The sequence below is a fragment of the Hemitrygon akajei genome, chromosome 13 (assembly GCF_048418815.1).
Source record: "Hemitrygon akajei chromosome 13, sHemAka1.3, whole genome shotgun sequence".
Classification (NCBI taxonomy): domain Eukaryota; kingdom Metazoa; phylum Chordata; class Chondrichthyes; order Myliobatiformes; family Dasyatidae; genus Hemitrygon; species Hemitrygon akajei.
In genome coordinates this window covers 46,402,955-46,415,559 of record NC_133136.1, presented here as the reverse complement: position 1 = coordinate 46,415,559, position 12,605 = coordinate 46,402,955, and the positions used below count along the sequence as shown (strand labels likewise).

The 12,605-nt window shown below is 42.3% G+C and overlaps 1 protein-coding gene across 3 annotated transcripts in view; it reads right to left on the bottom strand.

The window, feature by feature from the left end:
• Nucleotides 1-857: 857 nt before the first annotated feature.
• fam149a (family with sequence similarity 149 member A) overlaps nucleotides 858-12,605 on the bottom strand; it is a 93,825-nt gene continuing 82,077 nt past the window's right edge. For all 3 annotated transcript variants that reach the window (XM_073064537.1, XM_073064538.1, XM_073064539.1), the window contains exons 13-15: nucleotides 12,360-12,485; nucleotides 6,258-6,336; nucleotides 858-2,562 (exon numbers count right to left, since the gene is read on the bottom strand). In XM_073064537.1, the coding sequence (XP_072920638.1) occupies nucleotides 2,483-2,562; nucleotides 6,258-6,336; nucleotides 12,360-12,485 (285 nt within the window). In that variant the 3' untranslated portion in view covers nucleotides 858-2,482. The remainder of the gene's footprint in view (nucleotides 2,563-6,257; nucleotides 6,337-12,359; nucleotides 12,486-12,605) is intronic.

Sequence of the window (12,605 nt, the reverse complement as noted above, 5' to 3'; positions counted from 1 at the left end):
TGGTTCTTTTGTGTTTCTTGTTTTATGGCTGCCTGTACAGAGGCGGTCTCAAGGTTGAATAATGTATATATACTTTATTTTTGTAATAAAGGTACTTTGAATTTTGAACAGTCTACTTCCCAATATTTTCTACAAAGTAGTATTATATTAAATCAGGTATGCAAGTTGACAACATCTAATATAACTTCCCAACTTCTAACTTCATTCCCCCTTCCCCACACACCCGGCTTCACATATCACTTTCTGACTTGTCCTCCTTCCCCTCTCCCCTCCTCCCCCCCCCCCCCCCCCATTTCTTAATCTGGCAACTTCCCCCTTTCTTTCAGGTACCGATGAAGGGTCAACTATTCATTAATTTCCATAGATACTGCCTAACCAGCTGAGTTCCTACAATATTTTGTGTGTATTACTCTGGATTTCCAGCATCTTCATTATCTCTTGTGTTTAACACTTAATATATCAGCAATTTAGCCGCTTCAACTTGATAATTACTTCAATGTGCAATGGAGAAATGGGGACAAGTTTAAAATTTCATCCTGCAGTCTCTCTGGATTAAACTATAGCTTAGGTCACATGATGAACTGAGCACTGAAAAAAAAAATCACCTAGATTCTCATGTCACAGGAATGAATTCTGGTCTAGAAGCTCAGTATGGACTAGCTCAGGCTGTGTCCAAGGAGTCAGCAGGGAGCTGACCTATTCCAGACACCACCTCCCATACTGATCCTGTCCCCGGGCTAGTGCAGTCTTTTATTGATTCTATTATGGTTATTATTCCATTGTGGATTTATTGAGTATGCCTGCAAGAAAATGAATGTCAGGATTGGATATATGGTGACATATACGTACTTCGACAATAAATTTACTTTGAACTTTAATTCTTGTTAGATCATGAAACATTATTTACACAAAAACGTTGAACAAAACTTTGAAATAACAAAATTTTTAAGATGTATAAACAAACCATTTATTTCACATCTTATCACAAAATCCAAAGAATTAGAGTTTACAATGATGGCAAAGGTGAACACTTATTTTCTGTACAAGACATTCTTCTGCTTCGACTGAGCAATACCTCAACTAAAATATGCAACAGATGAACATCATATAAATGAATTAAATATTCATCTACCAATAACACAAACTGTACATTTTGAATCATTGTATCTACTCATACATATTATGAACCATGAAATTTGGCATTGTCACACTTTAAGACAGTCAAAAATTATCTTAGAGAATTACAAAAAGTAGTTAATCTTCAATTCAGCATTATCTCTATTAAATAATGGGCCAAACTCTTCAAGAAACTAAAACTTGATCATAGTTGGTGCAAATATTAACACAGATATCAGCCAGTAAGTTAAGGAAATTAAATGCTGTGAGTTGTCCATTTCCAAATCTTGCTGATAGATTTATATTACTTTACACAAATACCATCACATCCTTGGCACTGTCCTTTTGTTTTTAGGAATGTGCCAGATCGTCCATAACTTGTCAATTAACCTTGCCATAGAAAATGGGGGCTTAAATAGCATGTAGATTTTCAAAACAATGTCCTTTTCAATATGACTTGGCCTAAAAAATTAAGAATGAGTAACTGACTTAAAATTTTAATCCATTATTCAATTCTAACAGCATAACATTTGAACAAATTTGAGGGAAAAATATTGACCTACAGAGTTTAAGAGTTCCATGTTGTCATTGCATAGAGTATTGCCAAATTAGTAAAACACTTCAGAATTGTATTTTGACTTATAAATAAAATAAATAGGAAAATAAAATTCATGTTGCTCTTCAGTAAAATGAGAGAAATAGCAAGTGCATGCCATTAGTATTTGTCTTTACATAAATACTGATAATCTACAACATTCTGTATTCATGTAAAAAGGAATAAATGCGTTTCTGTGGTTTACCTGCAAACTAAACATTTCCCTTCAGGTTGCTCACAACAACAAGCATAAACTTTCAAGAATAACTATCCAGTCTTGGTTAATGCAAGCCGTGGTAATAGTAGCTGCCTTTCAGTATGTTGCTTATTGAGGTTTTAACAGCATATTGGAATTAATGAGAAATTCAGAATAAAGATGTCAGGCAGTGGTGGAGCTAGCTTCTCATGTCAGGGGTTTGCCCCATGAGTGGGCAGGGAACTGACAAACCCCAGATACCATCTCCACATCAATCTATCTGTCTCCACTTATGATACCTGCAAATGATACAGTCCCAGAGTGAACTTCCTGAGGGTCTGACAAGTTGGAGAGTTCCTGTGAAAAATGATTTTATTGCATAGTTTGATTTATAGATATATTAAAAGGAAGACAGATAAGACAGTGCTTGAGACCATTGTGGCACATTGAAGCAAGACTTTGCACTTCAAGCTCTTTGAATATTCATATTGTTTTCCTTTAATCCAGTGAACTCTGACCTGACATCAGCAGGTTAACCTCATTACCTCCCAATTTCATCTCTCCAGTCTCTGGACTTACTGGACCACCTGGGACCGTTTCTTGGAATTTGCAGGAAAACGGTTGAATGTTTTGGACTGAAGATGAACTTGTGGACCTGTAATAGATAAAGATAGAGATGTGAATGAAAAGCAACTTTGTTTAGAAGTTTTTGCCTGTTTAGCTGAAAGAATTGCCGCATGGAAGAGGGAAACAAAATTATGAAACGCATTTTTGCTCATTACATACTTCTAAATGATGCACCAATTTGAAAATGTTTCAAAGTGCACGACTGCTGCTTTATAATGTGCAAATATAACATTGGTATAAATATCTCGTTATATGAACTTAAATAACATAAAAGAACTGGCATTCTTCTATGAAAGTTACTCTGACATTGCAAACAACTGAAAATGAATGGTACATACAGAAGTATACTGTCTATATATGTCTTAGTGTCTACATTCACTAAAAGTCAGAATTTTCCACGTTTCCAGTCAGAATTACACATAATTTTCCTGATGTTGGGGGAGTCCAGAACCAGAGGCCACAGTTTAAGAATAAGGGGTAGGCCATTTAGAACAGAGTTGAGGAAAAGCTTTTTCACCTAGAGAGTTGTGGATCTATGGAATGCTCTGCCTCAGAAGGATGTGGAGGCCAATTCTCTGGATGCTTTCAAGAAAGAGTTAGACAGAGCTCTTGAAGATAGCGGAGTCAAGGGATATGGGGAGAAGGCAGGAACGGGGTACTGACTGTGGATGATCAGCCATGATCACATTGAATGGCAGTGCTGGCTCAAAGGGCCGAATGGCCTACTCCTGCACCTATTGTCTATTGACCTTTCAAAAGTCGATAGATTCTGGCCTGGTTTGTTGGACTGGAAGATTGCAAATGTCACTCCACTATTTAAGAAGGGGGCAAGGAAGCAAAAAGGAAATTATAGACCTGTTAGCTTGACATCAGTGGTTAGGAAGTTGTTGGAGTCGATTGTCAAGGATGAGGTTACAGAGTACTTGGAGGCATATGACAAGATAGGCAGAACTCAGTATGGTTTCCTTAAAGGAAAATCCTGCCTGACAAACCTAGTGCAATTTTTTTGAGGAAATTACAAGTAGGCTAGACAAGGGAGATGCAGTGGATGTTGTGTATTTGGATTTTCAGAAGGCCTTTGACAAGGTGCCGCACATGAGGCTGCTAAACAAGAGCCCACAGAATTACAGGAAAGTTACTTACGTGGATAGAGCGTTGGTTGATTAGCAGGAAATAGAGAGTGGGAATAAAGGGATCCCATTCTGGTTGGTTGCCGGTTACCAGTGGTGTTCCACAGGGGTCCGTGTTGGGGCCGCTTCTTTTTTATGTTGTATATCAACCATTTGGATTATGGAATAGATGGCTTTGTGGTTAAGTTTGCTGATGATACAAAGATAGGTGGAGGGGCTGGTACTGCTGAGGAAACAGAGTCTGCAGAGAGACTTGGATAGATTGGGGGAATGGGCAAAGAAGTGACAAATGAATTACAATGTTGGAAAGTGTATGATCATGCACTTTGGTAGAAGAAATAAACGGGCAGACTATTATTTAATTGGGGAGAGAATTCAAAGTTCTGAGATGCAACGGGACTTGGGAGTCCTCGTGCAGGATACCCTTAAGGTTAACCTCCAGGTTGAGTCGGTGGTGAAGGCGGCGAATGCAATGTTGGCATTCATTTCTAGAGGAATATAGTATAGGAGCAGGGATGTGATGTTGAGGCTCTATAAGGCACTGGTAAGACCTCACTTGGAATACTGTGTGCAGTTTTGGGCTCCTTATTTAAGAAAGGATGTGCTGACATTGGAGAGGGCTCAGAGAAGATTCACCAGAATGATTCCGGGAATGAGAGGGTTAACATATGAGGAACGTTTGACTGCTCTTGGACTGTACTCCTTGGAGTTTAGAATAATGAGGGGGGACTTCATAGAAACATTTCGAATGTTGAAAGGCATGGACAGAGTGGATATAGCAAAGTTGTTTCTCATGTTGGGAGAGTCTAGTATGAGAGGACATGATTTGAGGATTGCAGGGCACCCATTCAGAACAGAGATGCGAAGAAATTTTTTAGCCAGAGGGTGGTGAATCTATGGAAATTGTTGCTATGGGTGGCAGTGGAGGCCAAGTCATTGGGTGTATTTAAGGCAGAGATTGATAGGTATCTGAGTAGTCAGGGTATCAAAGGTTATGGTGAGAAGGCGGGGGAATGGGACTAAAGGGGAGATTGGATCAGCTCATGATGAAATGGCAGAGCAGACTCGATGGGCCAAATGGCCGACTTCTGCTCCTTTGTCTTATGGAAGTGGCAGTTCAGTAATGCAACTGCTTGTTACTCTTCCAAACGGTTTGTTTCTCAGGCGAGTTCCAAAACTGGACTGCAGCAGTAGAGCATAAGCTTCTGAAATCCCCCATGTTTATTCAGGAAACCTGCTTGTGGAACACAAGTTCATATGGCAGCAGAGCCTGGTGTAAATAAAGTGTTTGTGTAGTCACCAGAACAACCTCCACCTCTGATGCACTAAAGTAAATCATAATCACTCTCCTCTTTCTCAGTCTCCATCTCTGGAACCACAATCTACTGGCATCTTTTACATACCTGACTCTCACCTGTCTTGCCTATACTTCTTCCCACCCAGTCCTATTAAAATCCTATTCCCTTCTCTCAGTTCCTCTATCTCCACCACATCTGTTCTCAGGATGGAAATTTCCATTTTAGAACATCTGAGATGTCCTGATTTTTCAAACAATAGTTTCTCTTCCACCTATTTGATACTACCCTCACCAACATCTCCTCCATTTCGCCCTCACCCCATCCTCTCATCGTCACAATAGGCACAGAGATCCCCTTGTCCCTGCTTACATCCCCACTAGCCTCCATACCCAGCACATCATACTCCATAACTTACAATATTTCCAAAGAGTTCATCTTTAACTTTCACCCCCTCTGCTTTCCATAGGGATCACTCTCAACACAACTCCCTTGTCCACTCATTTCTCCCCACTGATCTCCCTCCTAGCACCTAGGCCTGCAATCGTGACTAGTGCTACACCTCCTCCCTCACCACCATTCAGGGCCCCAAACTGTCCTTACAAGTGAAACGACACTTACCCTGTGAGTTTGTAATAGGAGATCTCCCAGCGGATACCCATATCATTTTGACATCCCATTCCCATTCTGACATATCTAGCAATGGCCTCCTCTACTGCCTCAATGAGGCCAAACTCAGTTTCATATTCTGACCAGGTATCCTCCAACCTATTGGCATGAACATCGACTTCTCTAACTTCCTGTAATCATTCCCCCCCCTTTCTCCCTTCCCCTCTTACCCCTTCTTCTCTTCACTTGCCCATCACCTCCATTTGGTCCCCTCCTCCTTCCCTTTCTCCAATGGTTTACGGTCCTTTTGTGTCAGATCTCTTCTTCTTCAGCCTTTTTCACCCATCACCTCCCAGGATCGTAATTCATCCCCCCTCCTGCACTCACAGGAGCCTGATGACCAACACTCAATGTTTTACAAACAGCTTCTTCCCCTTCCTCATCAGATTTCTGATTGATCCATGAACTCATGAACACTATTTGTCTTTTACACTAGTTAGCTATTTTATAATATAATAAATTTTATGTCTTACACTGCACTGCTGCCACAAAACAACAAAGTTCATGGCATATGTCAGGCATAATAAACCTGATTCTGAAGACATATCATGTTAGATTTCGATACTCACAGTGAGACCAAATTCAAATTCCTTCTCTCCAATTTTAATATAACAACGCCGCTTGTTTACCTGTAAAGGAAGCCCGTCCTAACCGTGCTTGGCTGCCATAGTCCATTGGTGTGAACGACCTCTTGAAAGGAGTATCAGACTGAAATACAATGTATTTTGCAACAGTTAACAGTAGCTGTATTCAGTTATTTCAGCTCAAGCCAACAATTCTCATCTATAGGCATCAGAGATTCTATTATAGTGAATTAGAAGAAAATACCCTTCACCCATTGTCAAAAAATTTTGATTCTATTCTTTTGAAAGTACTAGAAAAATGACAGACAAATTATCCTGTCCTTGAATACTGGAGTTGCTGACAATGAGAACAAGCAGTGTGGTAATCATCTGGCCTAGCATACCAAATTTGTTTCAATCTCGTGATACAATTTTAGTAGTCAACCAGCACTAAGTGCACTGTTATTTGTTTCACCACAATAACAGCTGATCTACTTTCATGAGCGGTTGGTATTAGTTTAACCCTGCGTGCTGTTCTTAAGGCCAGCCTACAACTCATAAAGGAGCACTATGAATGTAAGTGTTCATTTTGGAGGTAATTGTAACTTCAGGAGAAAATAGATTCCACAAGTCAAGCCCAAGAACTTGGATAGTGTGCAAAAAAAAGTAGCGGACCTTCAAATGATATATCTAACCAAATATACCGCTGACCTGCTACACAAATTAATGCATCACTCAACTACCTACAATCTCTGGCCAACAGTTTCAATAATTATAACTTCACATCCATATCTCAAGCCTATACTCGCTATTAATTAAGTGATCAACACATGCACATCATCCAAAGACAAAACCCACTGGAAGCTTTGCCTCTCTTTTGAGCCATTTATAATTTGTATCATGCCTAACAACAAAGAATAGACAAAATATGATAGCATTCTCACGGCTAAACCACCTTTGCATATCCTTCGTCAACCTCAACCCACACTTTCTGAATCACAAACAAGAAATGGTATCCTATATCCTTGTAATTTTCTCCCTTTGGGTGACATAAAAGAGCCACTTGGGAGAACCAGAGTAGAACAAAAGTGAAACTATCACTCACTTCACACTTGTAGCCTCCTGCGTTTTTCCTCACTGGGCTAAACAAAAAAGTTTTCAAAATACCCTGAAAGAAAATACTCTAAAGGGAGGACAGATCATATTTCCTTCCATATTTCCCCTACCTTCTAAATGGGCCTTTTACCCTGCACCCTCTGTTGTACTGCAGCCGCAGAAGTACCCATTGTCCCAAAGAGCAGCTCGACTTATACAACACAGAGGAACAGACCCCTCAGTCTGGCATACCTATCTACACTACGTATTGTAGAAACTGTAAGGTCAATGCAAACTCTGAGCAGATCATTCCCTGTAAACCTGCAATGGTCCAGAAACATCAAACTTCAAACACCAGCCAGGCCATGCTCTCCTCTCTTTGCTGCATCAGAAAGGAGGTACAGGAGCCTCAAATCCAACATTACCAGATTCAGGAATAGTTATTACTCCTCAACCATCAGGCTCTTGAACCAGTGAGAATTATTTCACTTACCCCAATACTGAACTGATTCTGCAACCAATCCACTCACTTTTAAGGTCAACTCATGTCTCAATATCTATTTATCATTATTATTATCATTTTTTTGTATTTGTGCAATTTGTTGTCTTTTTACACATTGGTTGTTTGACCATCTTTGTTGTATATGTTTTTTCATTGCTTCCATTGTGTTTCTTTGTATATATTGTGAATGCCCACAAGAAAATGAATCTCAGGGTAGTATATGGTGACATATGCCTTTGGTAATACATTTACTTTGATTTACTAAGGAATTCTTCTTACTCAAGGCAAAGTTCTATAAAAATAAAACTGCTATTAACCTACAAACCTTTGAATAGCATTGATGAGGGCAAGGGAGGTCAGGGCAGGCATTCTTTAGATCTTCACAATATATTAGTACATACACTTCCATACCCATCTTACTCCAAAACAGAAGCAAATCCACACTTGAGTCCTTACAGCAGATACAACAAAACTGAATTCTGAAGTCAAGAGGTCCTGTAATCTGATTCTTGATTATTGATAGTGATAATGTCACAATTAGAAATATTCTGTATTTTACCCAAATTCATAAAGTTTCTTGTTTTCCAACTACACACATCATAAGCAAAGTGAAATTCTGGACAGTTTCCACAGCACCATTTCACCAATCCTATTCAAGAAGAATGAGGATTCTGCTGACATCAAATCACTCACAGAGTGAACTTTGCTAGATCTGAGCCAACCTTTGAAAATAAAAGAAACTGGAAGTTTTTCTTTTCACTTTTCAATTAGCAATATTGATAACGGGTGCTTAAAGTACAACAAATAATCATCATTTCTTACATCTAACCTTGGTGATCATTATGAGATGCAGACATACAAGTTTAATTAACAAACACGAGGAAATCTGCAGATGCTGGAAATTCAAACAACAACACACACAAAATGCTGGTGGAACACAGCAGGCCAGGCAGCATTTATAGGGAGAAGCGCTGTCGATGTTTCAGGCCGAGACCCTTCGTCAGGACTAACCGAAAGGAAAGATAGTAAGAGATTTGAAAGTAGTGGGGGGAGGGGTAAATGCGAAATGATAGGAGAAGACCGGAGGGGGTGGGATGAAGCTAAGAGCTGGAAAGGCGATTGGCGAAAGTGATACAGAGTTGGAGAAGGGAAAGGATCATGGGACGAGAGGCCTCAGGAGGCCATGGATTGGCCTCGGCCGTTGATCTCGGCTGACCCAGCGACCCAGGGCATATTGAAAACCCGGACTCCAGCACCATCAACACGGGTTCCAATGACCATGGACAGCTTCAAAGTGATTGCGCAACAACTGACTGCGACTCCAGCCTTGAACTCCAGGCCGGGTCTTCACATGCTGTGATTGTGACTCCCGTCTCCCCTTCCCCCACCACCACTCTGCATTCCCCTCTCCCTCAGATCCCATCGTCAGCTCCTGGGCCCTCAGAGGCTCCATCTTCCTCTCACCCCAACCCTTCCCTCTCCAGTGACACTACCAGCCTCCCTCCCCCCTCTGATCCCATCTCTCATCGTGCTGGGTCTTTACCATTCCCTCCGACCTTCAACTCTCTGAGGCAGAGCGCTCTGTCCTCATTAAGGGCCTCACCGTTGTCCCCCTTCGCCCACACCTCAGCGAGTTCCGCGTATGCCATGACGCTGAACTCTTCTTCCGCCGGCTCCATCTCCGAGCTTACTTCTTTGGCAAGGACTTTCCTACACCCACCGTTGACCCCTTCTCCCGTCTTCAACCCTCCTCCTCTTCATGGACACCCCGCTCTGGTCTTCTGCCTGCTCTGGATCTCTTTATTGCTAATTGCCGACGGGACATCAACCGTCTTGACTTCACCACACCCTGTTCCAATTCCAACCTCACTCCTTCTGAACGCTCTGCTCTCTCCGCACCAATCCCAACCTCACTATAAAACCTGCTTATAAGGGGGGAGCTGTTGTTGTCTGGTGTACTGACCTCTACCTGGCCGAGGCACAGCTACAACTCTCTGATACCTCCTCTTATTTACCCCTTGATCATGACCCCACTAAGGAGCACCAGGCCATTGTCTTATCAGCTCTGGGGATCTCCCATCCACTGCCACCAACCTCGTAGTTCCCACACCCCGCACTTCCAGTTTCTACCTCCTACCCAAGATCCACAAACTTGCCTGTCCAGGTAGACCTATTGGCTCAGCTTGCTCCTGCCCCACCAAACTCATTTCTGCATACCTTGACACTGTCTTATCCCCTCTTGTTCAATCTCTTCCCACCTATGTTCATGACACTTCTCATGCATTGAATTTTTTCAATGATTTTAAGTTCCCTGGCCCCCACCGTCTTATTTTTACCATGGACGTCCAGTCCCTATATACCTCCATCCCCCACCGAGATGGTCTCAAAGCTCTTCGCTTTATTTTGAATTCCAGACCTAACCAATTCCCCTCTACCACCACTCTCCTCCGTCTAGCGGAATTAGTTCTTACTTTCAATAATTTCTCCTTTGGCTCCTCCCACTTCCTCCAAACCAAGGGTGTAGCCATGGACACCCGTATGGGTCCCAGTTATGCCTGCCTTTTTGTTGGCTTTGTGGAACAGTCCATGTTCCAAGTCTATATGGGTATCCATCCCCTTCTTTTCCTTCGCTACATTGACGACTTCATTGGCGCTGCCTCTTGCATGCATGCTGAGCTCGTCGACTTCATTAACTTTGGATCCAACTTTCAACCTGCCCTCAAATTTACCTGGTCCATTTCCGACACCTCCCTCCCCATTCTTGATCTTTCTGTCTCCATCTCTGGAGATAGATACTGATATCTACTATAAGCCTACAGACTCTCACAGCTACCTGGACTATTCCTCTTCCCACCCTGTCTCTTGCAAAAAGGCTATCCCCTTCTCACAATTCCTCCGTCTCCACAGCATCTGCTCTCAGGATGAGGCTTTTCATTCCAGGACGAAGGAGATGTCTTCCTTTTTTTTTAAACAAAGGGGCTTCCCTTCATCCACCATCAACTCTGCTCTCAAACGCATCTCTCCCATTTCCCGCACATCTGCCCTCACCCCATCCACTCGCCACCCCACTTGGGATAGAGTTCCCCTCGACCTTACCTACCACCCCACCAGTCTCCAGGTCGAACGTATAATTCTCCGTAACTTCCACCACCTCCAACGGGATCCCACTACCAAACACATTTTTCCCTCCCCCACTTTCTACTTTTCGCAGGGATTGCTCCCTACGCGACTCCCTTGTCCACTCGTTCCCCCCCATCCCTTCCCACCGATCTCCCTCCTGGCACTTATCCTTGTAAACAGAACAAGTGCTACACCTGCCCTTACACTTCCTCCCTCACCACCATTCAGGGCCCCAGACAGTCCTTCCAGGTGAAACGACACTTCACCTGTGAGTCGGCTGGTGTGGTATACTGCGTTCGGTGCTCCCGGTGTGGCCTTTTATATATTGGTGAGACCCGACGCAGACTGGGAGACCGTTACGCTGAACACCTATGCTCGGTCTGCCAGAAAAAGCAGGATCTCCCAGTGGCCACACATTTTAATTCCACGTCCCATTCCCATTCTGATATGTCTATCCATGGCCTCCTCTATTGTCAAAATGAATCCAAACTCAGGTTGGAGGAACAACACCTCATATACCGGCTGGGTAACCTCCAACCTGATGGCATGAACATTGACTTCTCTAACTTCTGTTAATGCCCCGCCTCCCCTTCTTACCCCATCCCTGACATATTTAGTTGTTTGCCTGTTCTCCATCTCCCTCTGGTGCTTCCCCCCCCCCCCCTCCTTTCTCCTGAGGCCTCCCACCCCATGATCCTTTCCCTTCTCCAGCTCTGTATCACTTTCGCCAATCACCTTTCCAGCTCTTAGCTTCATCCCACCCCCTCCGGTCTTCTCCTATCATTTCGCATTTCCCCCTCCCCCCACTACTTTCAAATCTCTTACTATCTTTCCTTTCGGTTAGTCCTGACGAAGGGTCTCGGCCCGAAACGTCGACAGCGCTTCTCCCTACAGATGCTGCCGGGCCTGCTGTGTTCTACCAGCATTTTGTGTGTGTTCAAGTTTAATTAATCCTCTTGGTAAAATATATTTATGCTGACCAGGCTAACTCATACTTCCAAATCCAAGACTGTGTTGTAGGCAACCTCTCAGATGGAAGTAAAATCCCAGCAGCACGATTTTGAGGACTCTGGTGTCCTGGCAAATACTTATCCCTTAACTAACATCACTAACATTAGCTTGTTATCATATTGTCTTAACATGTGAAATTTGAATAGCACTTTACTTATATTATAATAGTGATTATCTTTTTAAAGGTTGGCCACAAAAGTTGATATAAAATGTAAGTTTGGCTTTCTTTATTGCATGGGTTTGTATAAAGTACTGCAATTTTTTCCATTATGCAAACTGGTTAAAAGACATTCTTCTTGTCTTTACGATATTTCCCCCATCTTCAAGTCTCCTTGATCAATTTAACATCTATTTGCCTTATATTAAATATTCATCCTCGATTATGCAATGGCAACTTAGATAGCTTAGTAGGCTACTTATTTCCTTGTTAAAAACAATACCCTAAATGTGTGAGTTGTGTTCGGCCTTGAAGAGGTATCCAAAGCAAACAGTCGTTCCCTGAGAGGTCGCCGTCCTGTTCCTTCCCCAACTGCGCTTGACACTCGGCTGTGCAAAAATCTTCCTCTCTGTGATAGAATACAGTTACTGTGCAGTTTTCTAAAAGCTAATTTCAAAAATTATCTAACATTTGTAGAAGTAAACAATCTGGCCATAGTAGTGGTTAAGAAATTTTAATAATAGAAACA